The 23,642-nt window shown below is 41.7% G+C and overlaps 1 protein-coding gene across 13 annotated transcripts in view; it reads left to right on the top strand.

The window, feature by feature from the left end:
* The window catches only part of SLC22A15 (solute carrier family 22 member 15), an 81,295-nt gene that overhangs the window by 26,190 nt on the left and 31,463 nt on the right, over window positions 1–23,642 (top strand). For 12 of the 13 annotated variants that reach the window (XR_010941012.1, XR_010941013.1, XR_010941014.1 and 9 more), the window contains exons 3-5: window positions 13,359–13,491; window positions 14,129–14,293; window positions 20,646–20,775. The exons of the other annotated variant lie outside the window; for it this stretch is intronic. Coding sequence is in view for 6 of the 12 variants with exons in the window: in XM_067727388.1 (XP_067583489.1) it covers window positions 13,359–13,491; window positions 14,129–14,293; window positions 20,646–20,775 (428 nt within the window). In the remaining 6 variants the exon portion in view is untranslated. The remainder of the gene's footprint in view (window positions 1–13,358; window positions 13,492–14,128; window positions 14,294–20,645; window positions 20,776–23,642) is intronic. 13 annotated transcript variants of the gene reach the window in all.

A 23,642-nucleotide genomic window follows, 5' to 3' on the forward strand; every position in this document is an offset into this window, starting at 1 on the left:
TGAAATTGCTTTCAGGGCCACACTGCTTCGATCACTCGGGCATTGGGAAGTAGATGTTTCAATGGCACAGAGTTTGCCTTTACAGCTTTTTCAGCCACGTTTGCAGAAAACTGCCATAGTTATGTTTCTCCTTATCTTTCTTTCTCATTAATGTAGGGCTAAAGATGAAACTGAAGTGTTCCGTTTGTCAGATTGGCTCTAGGAGGAAGGAAAACCCCTCAAATTCCAAATCTCCATCACATTCCCTTTTACGAGAAAGCCATTCAGTGGCTCCCAGGAAAAGATGACGAGCTAGGTTCCCAGGTGTATGTAAACTTACAACTTGATGCTTGAAGTCGTGACATTGAGATAGTGTATATGAAGATGCCTGTAAGACTCTAGCATTCACTCTTATTGCATAGATAGTTCGGCAAATATTTAATTAGTGCTGGCACTGCCAGGTAAGCACTTGGGATATAAATATGCCCTTAGGAAACCCAGCATCATAGGGGAAGAGACAAGTAAACATATAATTCACCATACATCACAGCAGAAGCAAAAATAGGAGAGAAGGCAGAAAAGACAGAGTGGTCAGCCCTGCTCCCTGAGTCAGGCAGGACTTCACAGGAGGAGGAAGGGTGAATAGGAGCTCATTAGGGGTTGAGGCGGGGTTGGGGACAGGTGTGGGGGGCAGGGGCACAGCCCACAGGAAGAGTAGTCAGTTTCTGTAAGGTAGCAGGCTTCTCGGAAAAAGTGGAGTGAGTAATGTTTGTTTTCCTTTGGGGAGTGGTGCCCTCCCTGGGCGGCTGCAAGGCATGGTCCTACATTATTCATGTGTGGCTAATGCAGAATCATTCACCTGCTGATGGCCAAAGCAAGGAAGACGGGAAGGGCACAACCTCCTTGGGGGAGGGAAATGACCCACGCTTGAGAAACCTCAGGGGAAAGGGCTTTTATTTACCATGCACCTCCCCTTCCATTAGAGAGGTCTCTGGTTATAGCATGTTTCTCAACCCCTGTTCCATGAAATGTCACCATACATTAGTGGGGGGGGCACGGCGGGGGGGGGCAGAAATGGGCAGCTCAGGTCACAAGGGAAAACTGAAGCAGAGACAGACAAATTCATGACATTGACTGCCAATGAAAAGTTGCTCAGAGCAGAGGCTGGATGTGTGTCTAAGGGTCCTTCTTGCTCCAAAGAAGTCTTCCTAATATTCATGACCAACTTAAGAAACATCTCTTATAATCTGCGTTCTAGGCCAGTGGGGAAGGATAAGGCAGCGCAGGACTATTCAGCAGAGGAAAGAAAAGAAAGCAACCTGGGGATGGTTTGTTTGTGTCCATGTGGCTACACCAGGGTGTCAGATAGACAGTAAGTAAAGGATAAAGTTCAATTAACACACCATTGTAAAGCAATTATACTCCAATAAAGATGTTAAAAAAAAAGTTCAATTAAAAGTTAGAAATTTTATTAAGTATTTGTATTTAAAGCATACACTGTAGAACGAACTAAATCTACTCCAAAAAATGAGTAAATAAATAAACAAAACCAACTTGGAAGTTGATTTTAAAATTAATTATTCACATCTCCTCATGCCCAGCCTTTTCCTTGTCATTTCCCAAGCACCCAGGCCATGGAATCTTCACTTCATATTTGACATGCCATCTTCCTTTTCTCTTTTCCCTCTCCTTTCTGCCTACCCCTGGTTCTGTTACCGTAAGCCATAAGGATCTTCTTATTTCTAGTATTTCTTCTAATATTCATTTGATTTTTTCCATAGCTTCCTGAATGGAACACATGCTAAAAAACAGAGTTTTTTTTTTTTTTTTTTTGCGGTATGCGGGCCTCTCACTGTTGCGGCCTCTCCCGTTGCGGAGCATAGGCTCCGGACGCGCAGGCTCAGCGGCCATGGCTCACGGGCCCAGCCGCTCTGCGGCATGTGGGATCTTCCCGGAGCGGGGCACGAACCTGTGTCCCTTGCATTGGCAGGTGGACTCTCAGCTACTGCGCCACCAGGGAAGCCCAAAAATAGAAAGTTTTTACCCAGCATATTGTAATTTCTGTGCTTGTGGTTTAACATGCTCAAATATACTGTTATATCACTAGTTAGCTCCAGAATTCTAAGACTTAACTAATTCAAACATATGGTGCTCAGAGAAGATTTTGAGGCAGATGTCTTGGCGTTAGGGCCAGAATCCACTGCTTGTGTGATTGTGTCTGAGCTGCAGTTTGTATCATCTATAAAATGGGAATAATAAATATCTATTTTAAAAGGTGGTTGTTTTGGATTAGAGGAGAATATTATATGAAAGTTGGATGGTTATTAATTATTTGGTTCGAAGTGGCATACTCCCATTCGACATATCTTTTTTGAATTGAAATATAATTGACGTTCAACATTATACTCGTTTCAGGTGTACAACATAACGATTCAATATTTTTAATATTGTGAAAGACCGCAATAAGTCTAGCTTGCATCCCTCACCATACATAGTTACAAATTTTTTTTTCTTGTGATGAGCACTTTTAAGATCTACTCTCCTACCAACTTTCAAATGTGCAATATGGTATTAACTATAGGCACCATGCTGTACATGGTCTCCCCATGGCTTACCTATTTTATAACTGGAAGTTTGAACTTTTTTTTGACTACCTTCACCCATTTTGTGCCCCTTCCCCTGCCCCTCCTTGCAACCACCAGTTTGTTCTCTGTATCTGTGAGCTTTTTTTTTCTTTTTTAGAGTCCACATATAAATGAGATCATACAGTATTTGTTTATCTTTCTCTGTCTGACTTATTTTGCTTAGCGTAATGCTCTCAAGTCCATTCATATTGTTGCACATATCAGAATTTCCTTCTTTCTCACAGCTGAATAATATTCACATGTATATATCACATTTTCTTTATCTACTTATCTATTGATGAATATGAGGTTGTTTCCATATCTTGGCTATTGTAAATAATGCTGCAATGAATATGGGGGTGCGTATGTCTTTCCTAGTTAGTGTTTTTATTTTCTTTGGATAAATACTCAGAACTGCTGGATCATATGGTAGTTCTATTTTTTAATTTTTTGAGGAACCACCATACTGTTCTCCACGGTGGTTGAACCAATTTATATTCCCACCGACAGTGCGCATGGGTTCCCTTTTCTCCACATCCTCACCAACCTTGTTTCTTATCTTTTTGATAATAGCCATTCTAGCAGGTATATCTCATTGTGGCTTTGATATGCATTGCCCTGATGATTAGTGATGTTGAGCACCTTTTCATGTGCCTATTGGCCATCTGTATATCTTCTTTGGAAAAATGTCTAGTCAGATCCTCTGCCCAATTTTTAATCGGATTGTTTGGGGGTTTTGCTATTGGATTATATGAGTTCTTCATATATTTTGGGTATTAACCCTTTATTGGATATATGATTTGCAAATATTTTCTCCTGTTCACTAGGTTGCTTTTTCATTTTGTTGATGGTTTCCTTTGCTGTGCAGAAGCTTTTCAGTTTGATGTAGTCCCACTTGTTTATTTTTACTTTGGTTGCCTTTACTTTTGGTGTCAAAATCCAAAAACTTATCTCCAAAACTAATGTCCAGGAACTTATTACCACCTATGTTTTCTTCTAGGAGTTTTATGGTTTCAGGTCTTACCCTCAAGTCTTTAATCCACTTGGATTTTTTTTTTTTTTAAATCTTTGTGTATGGTGTAAGATAGGGGTCCAGTTTCATTCTTTTGCATCTGGTTTTCTCAATACCATTTATTGAAGAGACCGTCCTTTCCCCATTGTATATTCTTGGTTCCTTTTTTGTAAATTAATTGACCATATATGCATGGGTTTATTTCTGGGCTCTCTATTCTGTTCCATTGATCTACATGTCTGTGACACATCTTGGATATATATTTTTATTACTCAGATGTTAATTTTATTTTTAGGATTATATAAGCATGCAATCCATTTTAAAGCAATAATTAATTTTTTCAAATTATATTTCTGCCATGGCAGAAAAATGATTTGTGACAGTTCCTTAAAGCTTAAGGTTTGATGATTTCAAGGGAGATGCTTAAAACATATTTTGTTACTACCTTATCTCAAGCTTCACTCAGTCTGTGGTTGATCTAGTCCATACTAGTGGTGTCAGATAATACCTGCTCATGGATGAGTCAGCCTTAGTATATCCGGCTTGAATCTGTTCTGTTCTCTGAGGTCTCCACCTTGTCCAGCTGGCCTGGATCACTGTAATGACCTTGACAGGTCTTCCCACACCCATGCTTACAGTTACTCTTCCATTCTCTGAATTGCACCTAGAGCAACTTTTCTTTTTTTTTTTTAATTTATTTTCTTGAAGTATAGTTGATTTACAGTGTTGTGTTAATTTCTGCTGTACAGCAAAGTGAGTCAATTTTATATATATGTGTGTATATATATATATATATATATCTTCTTTTTCATATCCTTTTCCATTATGGTTTATCACAGGATATTGAATATAGTTCCCTCTGCTATACAGTAGGAGCTTGCTGTTTATCCCTTCTGTATATTCTAGTTAGAGCAATTTTTCTTGACATACACCAATACTTTATCCCTTTTTGAGAGATGCCATTTATTCTTAGCCTCTAAGCAGTAAGAATCCTAATATTAAACAAAAACCTCCCAGATGCTTCCTTAATGTCCGGTCAATAGTTACTGTCTCAACTCTCTGCTTCTGCTTGCCTGCCTTTTTTCCCTCTTTAAGAGCTGGAAGGCCTGGCATGGCACCTGGCTCTGTACTCAAACCCATATTTGCCATATTTATGTTCCTTTCGTCTTCTCTTTTCAAGGCACCTGCTCTTGGTGTCTATCCCCAGTTGTGCCCGATTTTCTCTCAGGTCTGCTTTCTTTAGATGAGTGAATGATTGTACCAGTGCTTTTTAATGCTAGGCTCCTTATATCCTTTTTGAAAATACAGTATGATAAATGAACTTAAGAACTCAATATAGTGATTGTGGTAAGCATATGAACAAAAATACAGATGTTGGTTATGAAACACAAATAGATTAACTATAGCTAGGTCAAACTGAGGCACTGAAAATATTTTGTCTTTATATTCTTCCTTTTCTGTTAATGTATGGGAAAAGAAAAGTAGATTTTTCTATTTGCAAGTGATTTTTCAATTTGAAGTGAACTAATATAAAAAGGAACATTCTGCAGCTTTAGAATTTGGCTTATCATTAAAAATAATAGGAGAGGGCTTCCCTGGTGGCGCAGTGGTTGAGAGTCCGCCTGCCGAGGTAGGGGACGCGGGTTCGTGCCCCCGTCCGGGAAGATCCCACATGCCATGGAGCGGCTGGGCCCGTGAGCCATGGCCGCTAGGCCTGTGCTTCCGGAGCCTGTGCTCCGCAACGGGAGAGGCCACAACAGTAAGAGGCCCGCGTACCGCAAAAAAAAAAGAAAAAAGAAAAAAAAGAAAAAGAATAGGAGAGTCATCACTTTAATCTCTAGCCAATTAAGGGTTTGAGTGACTTATAAATTTATGATTTTTAAAATGTAAAGCCTCATAAAGAACACACGTTTCGGGGCTTTTCTGGTGGCGCAGTGGTTGAGAGTCCACCTGCTCATGCGGGGGACACGGGTTCATGCCTCGGTCCAGGAGGATCCCACATGCCACATAGCGGCTGGGCCCGTGAGCCATGGCCACTGAGGCTGCGCGTCCGGAGCCTGTGTCCCACAACGGGAGAGGCCACAGCAGTGAGAGGCCCGCGTACCACAAAAAAAAAAAAAAAGAACACATGTTTCAAGAATGTCACAGTCATCATATTTAGGTTTCTTATAGTTTAATTTCTGGTATCCTGGTGGTATCCTGGTTTGGGTTTTACCTTGTTACTAAGTATTGACCAAAGGGACAAGAAAATAACCTAGTAATTGAGTCTAGCCTGGTGGGTGACCTCTTTCTAAAACTGTAAAAATAGGTCATCCCCCAATACGTTTTCTCAAATACTGTAGGAATCACTCTCCTAGTGTATTATTGATATATTTTGTCTGACCTTTGACGAAATGAAACTCTTTAGATCATATAGTAGGTATGTGATAAGTATGTAAACTATATTTGGAAAGTTCTTAATATTGAAAACGAGACAAAACATTTAAACCAAAATTGCACAATATTAGGGCACGGGGAATGTGGAAAGTGGATTGTAAACACATTGTCGTAAGTGCTTGACTTGGCATTCCTGAGTCAGCCATCCCCAGTTCACCTACATCTGTCAGTGAGATCTCCTGGGTTCCATTTTTCACATTCTCTAACTTGCTTTTTTAAAACCTGGCAGTGCTTTTCAATTTTTCTATCAGTTCCTGCATGTATTCCAGAAGAAGTAGGAAGATGCATTAGCCCAGCCAGCATTGACCTGAAGAAAAACTACTAGAAATTACTTTGACACTTAGAACTGGCAGCCTAAGAATTAGAATTTGAAATTTGCTGGTCAAACATTCCTTGGGCCATGTCTTCCTAAATTTGCCATCCAAGTTGATAGTTATCCAATTGCTAGGAGGATAGTATTACAGCCTTTTTGATGAGTTTGAGAAGTTCTCCAAATGGTTCACGGGATAGTTGATGATGGACCAGCCACGTTGACCTCTCCTTAGTGATTAAACACAAAACCAATCAGTGTGAGCCTGAACCTCTTGGCCATGTAAACAGACCAGCAGAATTGAGGTGCAGGATAGTCAAAGCTAAACTTGCAGGCCAGATTCTAAAGGCATGCAAGCACCAAAACAAACACTAAGAATATGAAAGACATAAAAGCAAGTATTTGGATTCCAGGGTGTTAACAAGGCCTAATTGTACTTGTTTTTTATTGGCCATTGTAAGAGAAGGGATATAGACCTGGGACGAATGCAGCCCTGTCTTCTCTAGGCCAACCTAATATTTAATTCATTTTTCAACCTGGAAAACTATCCTCATATGCATTCCTTGTAAGTTGAAAATTCTGTCACAGAACTATCCATACATCCAAAATAAGTTAATTTTTCACAAAACAGAACTTCTCCTTCAAATTCCAAACCTCTTTTAATCATTTTGTGTGAAACTTTAAAATGTATTTTACCATTTCCTTTACAGATCCTTAAATCAGGGCTTCCTAACATGACTTAAGCTTTATTGATGACTCAGGCCATACTTCCTATAGTGTTTGGTAACTGGAGGCCTTGAAGAGGTTGAAGAATGTTTGGAGCGGGGGTACTAGAGGAAGTGGGTGGAAGTCTAGGGAATGGTGAGTGGGCTGTCCAAAATCAAGATTTTAGAGGTGATGCTGTTGTTGAGGGTGACAAGGTCCAGGGCAGGAATTCTTAACCTGATTGCCTATGAGAATCATCTGGAGAACTTGAAAACATATGCAGTGCCTGGGCTCTACTGCAGTGTTGTCAGGGACACAGCCTTTGACTTCACTATCACTAACAAGTGACCCTCTTCATCATGGTCTCAGGAGGTAGAGCTCCAGCTTTTTTTCTTTTCCATACACACATTATCTTTTTATTTTTTAATTTTTTAAAATTATAGTTGATTTACAATGTTGTGTTAGTTTCAGGTGTACAGCAGAGTGATTCAGTTTTACATATACATATATATATATATATATATATATTCTTTTTCAGATTCTTTTCCCTTATAGTTATAACAAAATATTGAGTAGAGTTCCCTGTGCTATACAGTAGGTCCTTTAATATTGAAAACAAGACAAAACATTTAAATCTTATCCTTCTAATTTATCCCCCGCCTTCCCCCTTGGTAGCGAGAAGTTTGTTTTCTATGTCTGTGGGTCTATTTCTGTTTTGTAAGTAAGTTCATTTGTATCTTTTCTTTTTCAGATTACGCATATAAGTGATATCATATCGTATTTGTCTTTGTCTGATTGACTTACTTCACTTAGTATTATAATCTCTAGGTCCATCCTTGTTGCTACAAGTGGCATTATTTCATCTTTTTTATGGTTGAGTAGTATTCCATTGTATTTATATACCACATCTTCTTTATCCATTCATCTATTGATGGATATTTTGGTTGCTTCCATGTCTTGGCTATTGTAAATAGTGCTGCTGTGCACATAGGGGTGCATGTGTCTTTTCAAATTATGATTTTCTCTGGATATATGCCCAGGAGTGGGACTGCAGGATCATATGGTAACTCTGCTTTTATTTTTTTAGAGCTCCAGCTTTCAAATGGGCATTCTAAGCAGTAGGGTAGTAGAAATAAAGAAGGGGAAAAGGGCTGATCAGCCATCTCTTAAGACCTGTTCCTGGAAGTTGCCACATGATGCTTCTGCTTACATTCATTGTGCAGAACTTGATAACGTGGCCGTCCTAATTGTCAGGGATATTGGGAAATTTATGCCCAGCTAAATATTCTCTTCCTATGGAAGAAAGGAAGAGTGGCCATTTCCAAATGGGCTAGATTCTTTGCCCCAGAAAGGTAGTAGGTTACACAGTCTAATGATGTGATCTTCACACGAGCTGACAATTTTGAAGTTTGGCTATCTGCTCCCATCTCAGGTTCTCAGGTCCATGGGTGTGAAAGGAAAAACAGCCTCCAGTTGAGAGGGATCTGGTTCAGTGAGTGATTTCCTCTGGGGACAACCAAATTTCAATAAGGGCAAGAATGGAAAGTACAGAGTTAAACAAATAGGGGGATTTCCTGATGGTGACATTATTTCACTACCTACCATCCTCCTATGTCTTCCTTTTCTCCTTAACCAGCATGTATTTTGTTATTATAATAAACACACCTTTGCAAATCCCTGCAACTTCCTGGTACCTCTCTCCCTGTGGAATACTCCTGGGAACCCCCCAACTCCCCACCTTCTCCTCACAAAATGGATAAGTACAAAACTCAAGTGTGCGTTCGGTATGGCAGTCGTGTGACATTTCCTATGAATGGGCCATGTCCCATTCTGAGACGGGCCTGTCTTCTTCCTCCTTAGACTTCTAGCTCCCCCTCCACTTACACTCCCTTCAACAGTCGACCTCTCTTGATATTTCAGTGAAAAAGCAATGATGCAGTCCAGCAAAGGTTCCTTTACTACCTGCTTCTGAACCCACATTCTGCCTTCCTCCCACTTACAGTGGAACTTCCCTGCTTCTACGAAAGGCTACCTGCTCTACTTGGTACACTCAAGCCCCTTCCTTCTTGCTTTTCCAAGTACTTTTCTCCTGCAAGGATAGCTTCTCTGCCTGCAGTTCCTCAAGCTCGTCCAATTCTTCAACCTTCTCCAATCTGGCTGCCATTCGCACTCTACTGAAATTGCTATTTTTTTTTTTTTTTGTGCGGTACGCGGGCCTCTCACTGTTGCGGACTCTTCCGTTGCGGAGCACAGGCTCCGACGCGCAGCCTCAGCGGCCATGGCTCACAGGCCCAGCCGCTCCGCGGCATGTGGGATCTTCCCGGACTGGGGCACGAACCCGTGTCCCCTGCATCGGCAGGCGGACTCTCAACCACTGCGCCACCAGGGAAGCCCGAAATTGCTATTTTTTAAGTGTCCATTTTGTTTCCAAATATAACTGCACATCTCTGTCCTCAGGTTAACTTGACCTCTAAAGCAACATTCGACATAACTTGACCACCCCTTTCTCCCTGAATCACATCTCCTCTTGTAGTATTTGTGACACCACCCTCCCTCCAGTTTTCTTGCTCTCTCTCTGACTCCTGCTTGTGAGTTTTCTGTGGCAGTTCTCTTCTACTCAGCCTCTGAATGTGGAAGTGTCCTGGGCCTCTGTCCCGAGCCTTCTTCCTTATCTCTAAGTTCATAACCCCTCACATCCTCTCCCTCGAGCTCAAGACCCACATCCAAATGCTAGCTTGGCATTTCCACTTGGGTGTTTTTTAGGCATCTCAACCTCCACATGTCTAAAGAGAACTCTTAAATTTACCACCACATACCTGAAATCCCTTTGCAGCCTCCTCCATCTCAGTAAATGTCATCACCATTCACTGATTGGCTAAAGTTAAAAACTTAGGTTAAATCCTGACTCTCCCTTTCTCTCTTCCCCGCTGCACATCTCATTCATCAGCAAGTCCTGCTAGTTCTACCTTCAAGATCCATCCCACGTTCGTGTAATTCATGTAATCCCATCACCATTGCTTTCATCCTAGTCCAAGCCCCCGTTATCTCCTGAACTATTGCAGTAGCCTCCCTTCTCCCACTTTTCCCTGTTGTAATGCATTCTCTAAGTGTGGCCCAGGCTGATCTTCAGAGACACAAATACAGTAATTCAATGTTTTCCCTTTGCACTGGAATAAAATCCTAGCTCCTTACCGTGGCTCAGGGCCCTGCATGACGTGATGCCTGCCCACCTCTCTGACCTCATTTAATGCCACGCCCATGAGAGGCGCCCTGATGTGTCTTCGCCTTAGGGCCGTTACAGTTATCCTCATGTTCCCCAAACAGCTTTTCAGGGTTGGTCACTTTCTCATCGTTCAGGCCACAAGTGTCCCCTCCCCAGAGAAGGATTCCCTGAGTACCTTATTTAAAGAGGTTTCCTCCCAGTCTCTCCCTCTGTGTTTGCTTGTTTAATGTCTAGCTTATGCTACTGGAACTTATACTCCATGAGGGCAGGAACCAAATCTAGATCGTTCGCATCTGTATTCCCAGTGTTTAGAATAGTTACTAACCTCTAGTAGAAACTAATCAACTATTTATTGAATACCGGAATGAAAAAAGCCTGGAATGTAGTTCAGTTTTTTTAGTCATATTGCTTCCATCACTCTCTTATTTAAATTATGACTGCCACCAAGAGCGGTAACTGCCTGATTACTATTTCTAAGGGCAGTGTCACACTAGACTACTATTTCTAATCCGTGAAGAGCTAGGAAAACCAATTAGTTAATCTTGTTAAAAACCGCATGTGAAGGACAGAAGAACTTAGAAGTAAAGCACAGCATTAGTGAGGGGCATTATTCTTATTTCCAGTGCCTAAATTTTTGTGTGGTGTTGTTGCATAAAGATGTACAGAAGCTGTCTTGTCAGGATCTTTATCGATCTTGTCTTACAGGAAATACAAGAGAAGGAGAGAAGTTAGATGTGCTTTGGGCCATAATGACTGGTTGTCAAAGTGTGAGACAGGAGTGGTCTGAAAGACAGAGAAGGGACAACTAAGGGGTGTCTCCATGTGAGTTTTCGAGAAGGGGTTTTCTTAAACCTGTCTTTGCTGAGCCTATGAAGGGGGCTGTGGAGGGGAGAGATGAGCATTCTCTTGGTTCTCTGAGGTCACCTCTGAGACACAGGTTGCTTTATAATCAAAGATCACAGTAGCACATCACTAGGCAGGGCTTTAGATAATGACATTTTAAGCAGAGGATGACTACTTCCTCTTTGAGTTTATAAGTTTTCCTAAAATAGAAGGTAATAGTGCTCAAGGGATTATTTTTTATTGTGGTAAAATATACATAAAATGTATCATTTTAAAGTGTACAGTACAGGGGCATGAAGTACATTTGCATCTTTGTGCAACCATCACCCCTGTCCATCTCTACAACTTTGTCGCTATCCCAAACTGAAACTCTATCTTCATTAACCAGTAACTCCTCACTCTAACAGCCCCTGGTAACCACTATGCTACTTTCTGTGTCTGTGGATGTGACTACTCCAGGTAAAGGAAAAACACTCCTCTGGTTTCTCCTCTACCGGCAACTACTTCCCTTCAGACACTTCTGCTGCCAAATGTGGGTGGGTGGGAGTGTGTGTGTGTGGAGGGGGAGGTTCCCACCTCAAGCCGTTCTGCCACACCGGCTGGGTGTCCCTGCAGTTCAGTTCAGTTCTGACACCATCTACCTGGAGTTAGCGTCAGATCCCACAGGTTAGGGTTCAGTCCCACAGGACTGCCCCTGCCACCCCCTTCAGACACCAGTCACAAGTTCAGGCTGCTTCCTGTGCTTCTGATCAACTGACTATAAATCAGAGGGTCCTAGGACCTCCTCCTTCAGTTAGATTAATTTGCTAGGGCAGCTCACAGAACTCAAGAAAACATTTTACTTACTAGATCACTGGTTTATTATAAAAAGATATAACTCAGGATGACCAGGTGGAAGAGATGCACAGGGCAAGGTATGGAAGGATGGAAGGGACACAGAACTTCCATGCCCTCTCTGAGCTGACCACCCTCCCAGCACCTGCACATGTTCACTAACCCAGAAGCTCTCCAAACCCCTTCCCTTTGAATTTTTATGGCGGCCTCATTACGAAGGCATGATTTATTAACCCACTGGCCGTAGGCAGTTGATTCAACCTCTAGTCTCTCTCCTCTACCCAGAGGCCTAGAGGGTAGGACTGAAATCCCAGCCCTCTATTCACATGGTTGGTTCCCCTGACAACCAGCCCCCATCTAAGGGCTTTCCAAAAGTCACCTCATTAACATAAGCAAGGGGCTTGTTATAAATAACAAAAGACACCCATTTTACCTTTATTGCTCTGAAGCTTTTCCAGGACCTGGGAAAAAATCTAAATATTATTAAAAAAAGATATCCCTGTGGTTCTTACATAGGAAATTACGAGGATTTCAGGAGCTGTGTTCCAGGAACAATGGATAAAACCCAAATATATGTTGCTTACTGTAAATTACAATATCACACTCATAATTGGAATCATAAATTATTTTCCCTTTTTGTCTGCTATTTCACTTAGTGTAAGGTCAAGGTTCATTCATGTTGTAGCTTTCCAGAATTTCATTCCTTTTTAAGGCTGTATAATATTCCATTTGATGTATATACCACATTTTGTTTATCCATTCATCAATGAATGGACATTTGGGTTCCTTACACCTTTTGGGTATTGTGACTAATGCTGCTATGAACCTTAGTGTACAAAATCTGTGAATCCCTGCTTTCAGTTCTTTTGTGTATATACTCTGAAGTGGAATCACTGGATCATAAGGTAATTGTATGTTCAATTTTTCAAGGAAAGTACTCAAGAGCTTTTAAACCCATTAATTTATTGGAGAAAAGGACTGTTCATTTTTTGCCTCATATATGTCGTGTAAAACGTTAGGTGTCAGAGAAATGGAAATTAATGGGATACGGCTCCTCCTGTCTAGAAACACAGGAACTTAGGTTCAAAGACGTGACCAACAGATGAGTAAGTAATTAGCTGTTACATACTGTGCTCAGTGCTGGCACAAGATGTGTATAGACTATTGTGGGAGCACTTTATAATAATGATTTCTGGGGTTCCTGAAGACAGAATCTCCTTGGGTGTTGTCCTGGATGGATGTTCTGCTGAATTCCGGTTAATAGTGGTAATGCAGTGGCGAAGTTCCAATATTCAAGTTTTTGTTGTACATTTGTTTTTTTTAATAGCTAACTCCATCCATCCATCTTTTCTGTGACCTAAGTGTCTGCCTTTTGTTTTTTTCTTTCTCTAGTGGTTTTTAATTGCCAACAGATCTTACAAAGTGAGTGCAGCAAGCTCTTTTTTCTTCAGTGGTGTGTTTGTGGGAGTTATCTCATTTGGTCAGCTCTCAGATCGGTTCGGAAGGAAAAAAGTCTATCTCACAGGTAATCTCTTAGTGTTCATGGACTGAATAAGAGGAGTTATTTCCCTAAGGTTCCCAGGGAAATAATAAGGGGACCATTTCCTTAAGGTTCTCAGGGAATTGCCATGTGGACCCAGAACTGATTTTTATTTCACTGGCAAGAGGCTGAGTTGATTCTGGCCAAGCATTTTAAAGTGACCAGCATACCCGAGGAAGGCCAGATATTTGCACTGTAAGCTTTTCGTGGTGGTGAATTCTGCAATCCCTGGATTCTAATTCATGCCATGTTTCTAAGGAGAACAAAGATTGAGGCAGTCTACTGGATCCATTTCCTTGTATCTTGTGTGCTGATTCATTTCAGATGAGCTCTGTAGGTCTCAGCATAGTCCTCTTGACAAGCTGAGTACGAGCTAAGATTTATCAGTTTCCAGCATTATTGTTAATAATTGAAAACTGCGCATGACAGAAATCAACTTGTAACAAAGAAAACCTCAGTTTTTCTTGATAGTCTTTAAGAGAAACTGTTTTAAAAAAATAACATAGCTCAGAAAATTTAAATTCACAAAGATTTTTCTTTACAAACTAATGAATATAATACATTACGTTCATCAAATGCTGTTTTGCCTATGCATTATTGAATAGTGTTCTTCTCTTTCTAGGTTGTGCTCTTGACATCTTATTTGCTATCGCAAATGGGTTTTCCCCCTCATATGAGTTCTTTGCAGTAACTCGCTTCCTGGTGGGCGTGATGAATGGAGGGATGTCGCTGGTGGCCTTTGTCCTGCTGAACGAATGTGTGGGCACCGCCTACTGGGCACTCGCAGGTACTGCTTCAATCCATGCAGACATGGAGATGGGGAGCTGCTCCAGACAACTTGATAGGAACCAGTTCAACCATCGAGTCTAAAAATGCACTCGGACTTGAGGTGCTCTATCCAGCTGTTAGATTTTTTTCCTGAGTTTGTTCTATATGACCTTGAACGAGTCATTAGTCATTTTATGTGTATTCCTCTCTAGATAGTCTCCCATGGGGCCTGCCTCACAGATGGTGACCTTGCCCCTATCCTCACAGATTGCCTAAGGGCATTCGTTAACTGCTTTTTACCGGTAAAGTGAAAAATAGTGCGAGGAAATACTAGAAACTCCTTTCTCAGTGCCTTCGTATTGTATTGTATTAAATCCTTGTCGCATAGGCCTGTCTGATTTTTACTGGTCTCTTCAAGTTAGTAGTACTCTTGTATTTCTTTAATGATGTTTAAGTTCCAAAATAGAGGCCATATTCGGTATTATTTTTAACTCTCCCATCATCTTCTTAAGAACTACACTATAGTAAAATAAATGATTTTAAAAGCTCCTTGACTTAAAATAATGTCTTAGGAGAACAACTGCACTAAGACTCGACTTTGTGGACTATAGGTTTGCAGTGAGAATTCTGTTTCGCTTTCCGTTCATTTGACAATTACTGAGTGCTATTGATGTTCTTGTACTAATACGGGAACAAGTTGACTGTGGGACTGTAGGAACTTGCCTGCATGAGGATGTGGATGAGAGCATGCCAGCTACCATTCGCTGAGCATCTGTTATGTGCCAGGTACCATGCTAGGCATCTGACTCATCTGTCGTATTCCCAGAGCCTACAAGCTAAGAATTTCTACCTTCATTTTACAGGTGAGGACACTTCACCTCTGAAAGGAGGGGTGATATGCCCATTTTCACACAGCTCGTGACTGACAGGGCTAGGATGACGCCAGGCTCATGTTGTCCCACTGTTCCCTGAGTACTCCCCTCTTAGATCTTCAGTGGGTCACCTCATACGAATACTGGTCTGCTTAGCCTATTTTTTTCTCGCTTGGTGGTGTTTTCAAAGTTGGTGAGGGCTAATGTATTGAGCTGGAAGACAAAGCTAAATAAAATAAATTTTGCTCTGTTTGTATGTCGACCAAACTGCTGTCCAAGCTGAAGGACACAGAGGGTTGGACAAATTAGAATTAAGGTGGGGAGCAAGAGACACCTGCTCCGTCCTAGCAGGACAGGCTTCCTGCCTGTCTCTTACACGTGGTGCTTTTTTATGACTCACTTTATCTATAGCAGCTTTCAAAGCCTTTAGAGATGGGCTTCTTTTTTCCCTAGCCCAGCTCCTAAGTCAGGATCAGTGAGAAAATGTCCTCTGAGTCTTCAGTTTGCATTGAGCCTTTTAAGGTCACTTTTTCAAGTAGTGGGTTCAGACTTGCTGGGACTTCCCAAGAAATGAGTAATGATGGTGATCACGACCACTCACATTGTCCGGGGAGGACACAAAGGCACCCTCTCCTGGGGTTTTGGTTTTCCTGAGTCTAAAATCTGGCTCAGGAACTTCCCTGGTGGTGCAGTAGTTAAGAATCTGCCTGCCAATGCAGGGGACATGGGTTCAATCCCTGGTCCGGGAAGATCCCACATGCCACAGAGCAACTAAGCCTGTGCACCACAACTACTGAGCCTGGGCTCTAGGACCTGTGAGCCACAACTACTGAAGCCCGTGTACCTAGAGCTCCTGCTTTGCAACAAGAGAAACCACCGCAATGAGACGCCTGCACAACCCAACAAAGAGCAGCCCCGCTCGCTGCAAGTAGAGAAAGCCTGCAGGCAGCAGCAAAGGCGCAGTGCAGCCAAAAATAAATAAATAAATTTATTTAAAAAAATAATTAAAAAATTAGAAAACTGAAATCTTGCTCATGTAGAGCATCATGAGTACATATTTTTCATGTACCCAGCACATTTCTCTATTAAAATGTTCACATTTGACTCTAGTTGTTCCATGAAGAAGGTGCTCTCTTACAAAACACATATATTGCCCCCACCCTACCCAATTCTCTAGGACTATTCCTGTCCTGTTGCATATTTTGGGCAAAAAGAAAGACCTCCTGGTCTCTTGCTTCCTTGCCATTCGGCCTAAAGCCAGTGAAAAGATGGCTCTTAAAGCGCATTTACTTTCCATTCTTGTCCTTGAAGCTGAGTTAAGTTGGGGCTATTAAAATTTCTATAGCTAAGGGAAAAGGGAGAAAGGAAAAAAACCTGCAACAGTGGTATCAGATGGTTGCCAAGTTCAATGTGAAATTCAGAAGGAGCTTGAGAGAGTTCCCTGAAGGCCAGTGCACTTGACCTGCACCAGGACAGAAGATTCTGATGCCCCTGGAACTCTTGTGAGGAGCTTTCTTCGTCCCTCTCCCATGAGCCGAGTCTTCCCCAGAATTTTGTCCTTGGCCTTTCTTTCTAAGCTGTTTTCTCTCCAGCACAATTTTATACACTCCAGTGGCTTCAGATACGCTCATGAACTGCAAGAAACTGAGAAAAAAACCTAAAAGGTTAGCAATAGGGGATTAGTTGGAAGTACCCTAATTGTTTAGCAGTTAAAAAAGATTTTGAAAAATTGTGCTTGATTACCAAGTATTTGCAGTATGTATAAAATACTATGTAAAGTACATATAAAAAGTATAAATACAAACTGAAAACATCCATTTTTGACCAATTTGCAGTGTATTGCTTAACAAGAATGAGGATAATTGATTGAAAATTATTGAGTAGAAAAAATAAAATACTAAAGCTATGAAAAATGTCATATTAATATATTTATTATTTATTTTTCTTATATAAATATCTTATAACAAAAGGAATTGATGTTCATTGTAAAAAAATCAAGAGCATATAGAAGTGAAATATAAATAATACATATAGTCCTACCCACGTGAACATCACCACTATAAACATATTGCTGTGTGTCCTAGAGCTTCTTCTTTGCATATCTGTTCTACAACATTCATTTATTAAATAGACCCTGCCATGTACCAGACACTGCCTTTATAGACACTTGTGATAAAAGGGTGAACATGGCAGGCCAGGGTGGGGGAAGGTCCTTGTTCTTATGGAGCTTATGTTTTAATCAGGAGAGACATAACCAATATGAGGTAATTTCAGAAAATTTTAAGTGCAGTGAAGAAAATTAAACAGGGTAATAGACTAGGCAGTAAGTGCAGTGGACAGATGGTTAGAGAAAACCGAGATGTAGATGTTTGATCAAAGATGTGAATGATGAGCGAGACCTAGGCATGTGAGATTCTGAGAGAACATTCCAGTCAGATGGAATGGCAAGGACCAAGGCCCTGAGGTAGTAATGAGCTTCTCTGAGGACCTGAAAAGATGCAGTGTGAAGAGGCATGGGGAGGTTGGGATGAGATCAGATTGGAGGGGCAGAATGATATAGGGCCCATGATAGGCCAAATGAGGAATTTTGGGTTTTTTTTTCACTCACAGTGCAGTGAGTAGCCAGTGAATGAATTAAAGAGAGAAACAATGGGATCTTGTATACAGAAAGATTACTCTGGTAGGCATGTGAAGAATGGATTATAGAGGAGCAAGAGTAGAAATTGAGGGGTCATTCAGGAGGCTGGTGTGGTTGGCCCCATGCAACCCAGAGGCAGCTTAGACCAGGTGGGAGTAGTGGAGGAGGAAAGAGGGTGCGTTTGAGCTGGATTTGGTGGGAACGTGACCTGTTAAAGAACCAGCATAAAAGGCAAGACCAAGAGGAATCAAGGGGACTTCATGGCTTGTGCTTGAAAACTGGAGGGATCACTGGAGACATTTACAAAAACGAAGTCATCACTATACACTATTTTCTAACCTGCTGAAATTTGGCTTTTACTAGTGCGAACTGAGTGGGAATAGCAGACATGAAATTAATTTAAAATAAACAGAAAAGAAATCTGAAAAATAGGCATAAATACCCAAACGCCCATAAACAGTTACACAACCACCTATGGTTCTCCAGAATTACAATGTGCAAAAGTGGTGATTTGAAGTGTTCTTTTTTTTCTAATTAAATTTTTTAACCAAATGACCTAGAGCCTTACCACACCTGTATCCTCACCTTATCCCTGTTGTCATTTCGGGGCATACATGTGCAGCTTCTTGCTGGATATTAGATATGAATGTCTCTTGGCACCTCAAATTAAACATGTTGCTTTCTTTTACCTAAAATCTCCATCCTCTTCTGGGACCTCTCTCTATAGTAATGTAATCTTTTTATTTAAAGCCATTAAACTAGAACCTTTGAATCATTTCCTCCCATCCATTATATCCAGTTGATCCCAAGTCTTTCTGAGACAGAGTTTCAACTGTGATGAGCTTAGGTATAAAGGGAAATCATTTGGTTAACACAACCAAACCACAGAAGAGCCAGGCCCTTGTGATACCTGGAACCCGGAAGTCAGATGCATCTCATTTCTGTTTCCCATCATCTCTGAGAAGCTTCCTCTGCTCAGTCAGGGATGGGGCCCAGCAGCTCTCAGGTTTCACCACCACGTCCAGTATTTAAAATCCTTGGTAGGAGCTCTGATGGTCCCAGCAAGAGGCCCATGACTGGCAGCCCTGGCTTGAACCACAGGGGTAAAGTATGGGGAGGTCATCTCTCTGAAAAAGGGAAAGCGTTCTTGGAATTAGAAAGGAGTGCTAGGTAGACAGTATTTATTTTATAATTATTGATAGAGGAGGCTAGGTAGAGGAGGCTTCCAGATGGCTTTTTGGGGGAGGTTAATAGATATAAGGGGCTATACCCATTTTAACAGTAGGACGATAATAAGGTCCTCACATTTGTACCACATGCATTGTTTCATTTGAAACCAATAACTACCCTTTGGAGTAGATATTATTATTTCTCTTGATAAGGAAACTGAGGCTCAGAGACATTTAGTGAGTTGCCTAAAGTCACACAGCAGCATGTGGCAGAACTGGGGTCTGAACTTGGTCCCTCTGAAGTGGTCCCATCCTGTGGTCTCTGGACTTTTTGCCTACATTGTTGTCAGTGGGCACTGAGTACTCAGGACTGTTCTGAGCAATGACAGAAACCCTTGTTCTTGGAAACCAGGTGCTATTCGGTGCACTGTAATGAACCTGTAATAGCTATTGATTATCTTAAGTTTCCAGGGAAATCACAGGGAATGGAAGTCCGCATTCCCTTACTTAGTGGACCACATGGTCTGACTGGTTTTCTGAGCACACTGAACTTGCTGTCACAGCAGCTTTCCCTTCTGCGTCCCCCTTTTCCTCACTAGGGCAGACAGCATACAAGGCATTGTTTTTGTTATAGGTTAATAATCTACGGACAAGAATAAAAGAAACATTTGTCTTACAGGATTGTTGTAGAAAGTTCTTGTAACAAGTCCTATTGCTGTGAGATGCCCACAGGAGCCCGCCTTTCCCCAGAAGGGTGGTGACGGGGAGGGGAACGGTACAGAGTGCAGGCTCTCCAGTCAGACAGACCAGGGGACAACGCCTCCTGTCTGGGCCACACACAGCCCTGTGTCTTTAGGCAGTGGCACCTAACTTCTCTGAGCTATATGGCTGTATATGGCTAATAATGGTACCTGCATTATAGGACAATGTATGGATAAGGCTTAATACTCGATAAATAGTAGCTATGATATAAATAAATAGCGATAGATTTAAGTACTACTAATAGTAGCAGGTACAGAAAGTATGTCAGAGGTATAGAATTTGCCAGTATATTGGGCAAGGCAGTGGGTTTGTACCCATTCAGCATTTATTTCAAAAACCATAGGATCCTTAACAACCCCATAGTTGATGTTTTTTCTGTCAGTGTGCTGACAAAAATTCACGCTTCATAGAACTTATATTCTACTTGGGATAGACAGACAAGAAACAAATATAACTGATGGTGATATATATGATGGTGATAAATTAAGTGGAGAAGGACAATAGGGAGAACTGGGGAGTAGGTTGTGATTTAAGATAAGGATTTCAGGGACAGCCCCTGTGATAAAGATGCAGTCCCAGCATTTTCATAGTCTCATGACCTAAAAACCTTCCCGCCATGTAGCAAACAATATTTCCAAGCTTCAGCCACAAGTTCAGGTGGATGTCAGCACAACATCAATGCAGAAAGCACTTGGGCAGGCCCTTAAAATTCATCTTGACCACATGTGGTTTGTATTTTTCATCTGTCCTTCCTTCTTTTCCACTAATTTCCTGGCCTCTCTTCTAGTTTTATCATCTGATCCTGCATATTTGTGTAGGTTTTTCTTTCTGCTGACATCTCACAAGGAAGGGATTGACTCCGTGACCTGGGTTGGAAATGGGGCTGCAGGTGGTCCTTTCCCCAGTAACAGGTCTCTTTTCCTGAATTAGGGTCGATCGGTGGCCTCTTCTTCGCAGTCGGCATCGCCCAGTATGCCCTGTTGGGATACTTCATCCGCTCCTGGAGAACCCTAGCCATTCTGGTTAACCTGCAGGGAACAGTGGTCTTTCTCTTATCTTTGTAAGTAGTTTTTCCTCTTAGACTTTTAATTTAATAAGCAGAAGGAATGTCTTAAGAGGATGCGGGTCAATGAGCGGCGTTATTCCCTTTCAGGAGTTTGCCTGAACTGACTTTGGTGAAGAACTAAATTCCGCAAGCGCTCCAATGCTTGGCAGCTCCTGGGAAGAGAGATGCTTAATTAATTCAGAATGCAGGTATCCCTTGTTTAAAGTAACCTCTCAGTAGAGTGCATTTTAACCTTCATATTGCCAATGGAGGGTACCAATTTCTTTTTTAACCTAATGCTTCAAGCTGAAAGATCTTCAGACTTGGTCAGATCACGTGCTAGGGGTGCGACTGAGGTATGATATTATAGAGCAATCTGTGCATATTGAATATATAGTGACACCTCTTCATCCCACGGATGAGTATAATTTCAGGGCCTCTTCATGTGGACATGGGAAGATACTCAGATATGGGAGAAATCCTTAGAGTGCATGGACTCAAAGCAGTAAAAGGTTGATGCCCTGGTCAGGGAAGGGTTCTACAAAAAACTCATCCAGAGTATCACACCATGGTCCTCTAAAGGCTGTAAGATGAGCCACCAACTTAGGCCTATTTCACCAGAAGTTTTATTGTGCTTCTGAAAGGTTTTCTCCCCTCAGGTATCAGAGCTCTAATTTTAATCATTAAAATCTTTGAGATAAATACAGTTTTCAGCCAATGGTACCACCTTTCTTCTGTGAAGTGAGAGATACCCGTAATAGAATTTTCACTCAGATAGCGATTTGATATAGTAATCCTTTATTCAAGTTCTACTAACTGAGATTTGGTGGGAATTGGCCTGAAATCTGTTTTCATTCTCTCTTTGAAAGTAATAGGATTGTTAAGTACAAAAATGAATATAGTAGAAATAGTTAATGTATATTTAGAAAGGCAAAATTTATGAAATGAATTTAGTTATGTGAAATAGAGTGACATAATTTTATTAGAAAGGAAAATTAACCATATTTTATTAGCTTGTGTATTGTAAATTTTTGGAATAAATGGGTTCCTAGTATAGTTCCTTGAATTAATAAGCATTCATATAAATATCAGTAGATCAACGAATTTTCTTTTTTTTTTTACATCTTTATTGGAGTATAATTGCTTTACAATGGTGTGTTAGTTTCTGCTTTATAACAAAGTAAATCAGTTATACATATACATATGTTCCCATATCTCTTCCCTCTTGCATCTCCCTCCCTCCCACCCTCCCTATCCCATCCCTCGAGGTGGTCACAAAGCACCGAGCTGATCTCCCTGTGCTATGTGGCTGCTTCCCACTAGCTATCTATTTTACGTTTGGTAGTGTATATATGTCCATGCCACTCTCTCACTTCGTCCCAGCTTACCCTTCCCCCTCCCCGTATCCTCAAGTCCATTCTCTAGTAGGTCTGTGTCTTTATTCCCGTCTTACCCCTAGGTTCTTCATGACCTTTTTTTTTTTTTTTTAGATTCCATATATATGTGTTAGCATACGGTATTTGTCTTTCTGTTTCTGACTTACTTCACTCTGTATGACAGACTCTAGGTCCATCCACTTCATTACAAATAGCTCAATTTTGTTTCTTTTTATGGCTGAGTAATAGTCCATTGTATATATGTGCCACATCTTCTTTATCCATTCATCCGATGATGGACACTTAGGTTGTTTCCATCTCCGGGCTATTGTAAATAGAGCTGCAATAAACATTTTGGTACATGACTCTTTCTGAATTACAGTTTTCTCAGGGTATATGCCCAGTAGTGGATTAATGGGTCATATGGTAGTTCTATTTGTAGTTTTTTAAGGAACCTCCATACTGTTCTCTATAGTGACTGTACCAATTCACATTCCCACCAGCAGTGCAAGAGTGTTCCCACGGGGCTTCCCTGGTGGCGCAGTGGTTGAGAGTCCGCCTGCCGATGCGGGGGACATGGGTTCATGCCCCGGTCCGGGAAGATCCCACATGCCGCGGAGCGGCTGGGCCCGTGAGCCATGGCCGCTGAGCCTGCGCGTCTGGAGCCTGTGCTCCACAACGGGAGAGGCCACAACAGTGAGAGGCCCGCATACCGCAAAAAAAAAAAAAAAAAAAAAAAGAGTGTTCCCACGAATTTTCTTTTTAAATATTTAGTAAGTCACATACTTCTTAATCAGGCTGGCTTTCATCTCTCCTTCAGTAGCAGAGTGACTTCACTGGATGATCCGAGCCATTCCGCTTTTCATTTTCAGAATGTGTCGTCTGTCTGTTACTGCTTAGTGCTAGGTGGGGACATTGACTCGCTGGGAAATTAATTCAGGTCATGAAAAACAGAAAGCAGAGAAAAGAGCATGTGAAATCACAATGTATGTGTGTTCCATCAGGCCTAGAAAGTAAGGCTTGCTGCAGTCGGCCTCCAGTTTCCCTCCCACCCCACCTCACACATGCTGCTCCAGGCGCACTAAGCTGCTCTCTGTTCCAGTTTGCAGCTTAGGCTTGTCGGCCTCCGTGTGTCCTACTCAGTGCTTTTGCCGGCTGCTTCAACGCCCTCCTCCCCATCTCTCTTCTTTATTAGTTAATAGCGTTCCCAGTTTGCTCAAATGCCACCCCCTCCGCACTTTTCCAGGTCAGACCTCCAGTCATTCGCTTTCTTTTCTTAATTCTGCAGCACTAAACTGGCACCCTTCAAGTGGCCCCTTATCTCTGCCTCACCCAGAGCCTGTCCTCTTTATAAAGCAGGAGCTCTCTGATAGCACAGCCGCATTTCCCCCAGCTCCAGAGCTCTGGGCCTTCCTCCACACAGGAGACGCCTCGTATCCATTGGGCAGATGTTGGCACGAAAAGCCTTTGGAATTAGCCTGCGTTAGCCATCAGCAACATCAGAAA

This window comes from Pseudorca crassidens, chromosome 2 (assembly GCF_039906515.1).
Source record: "Pseudorca crassidens isolate mPseCra1 chromosome 2, mPseCra1.hap1, whole genome shotgun sequence".
Classification (NCBI taxonomy): Eukaryota; Metazoa; Chordata; class Mammalia; order Artiodactyla; family Delphinidae; genus Pseudorca; species Pseudorca crassidens.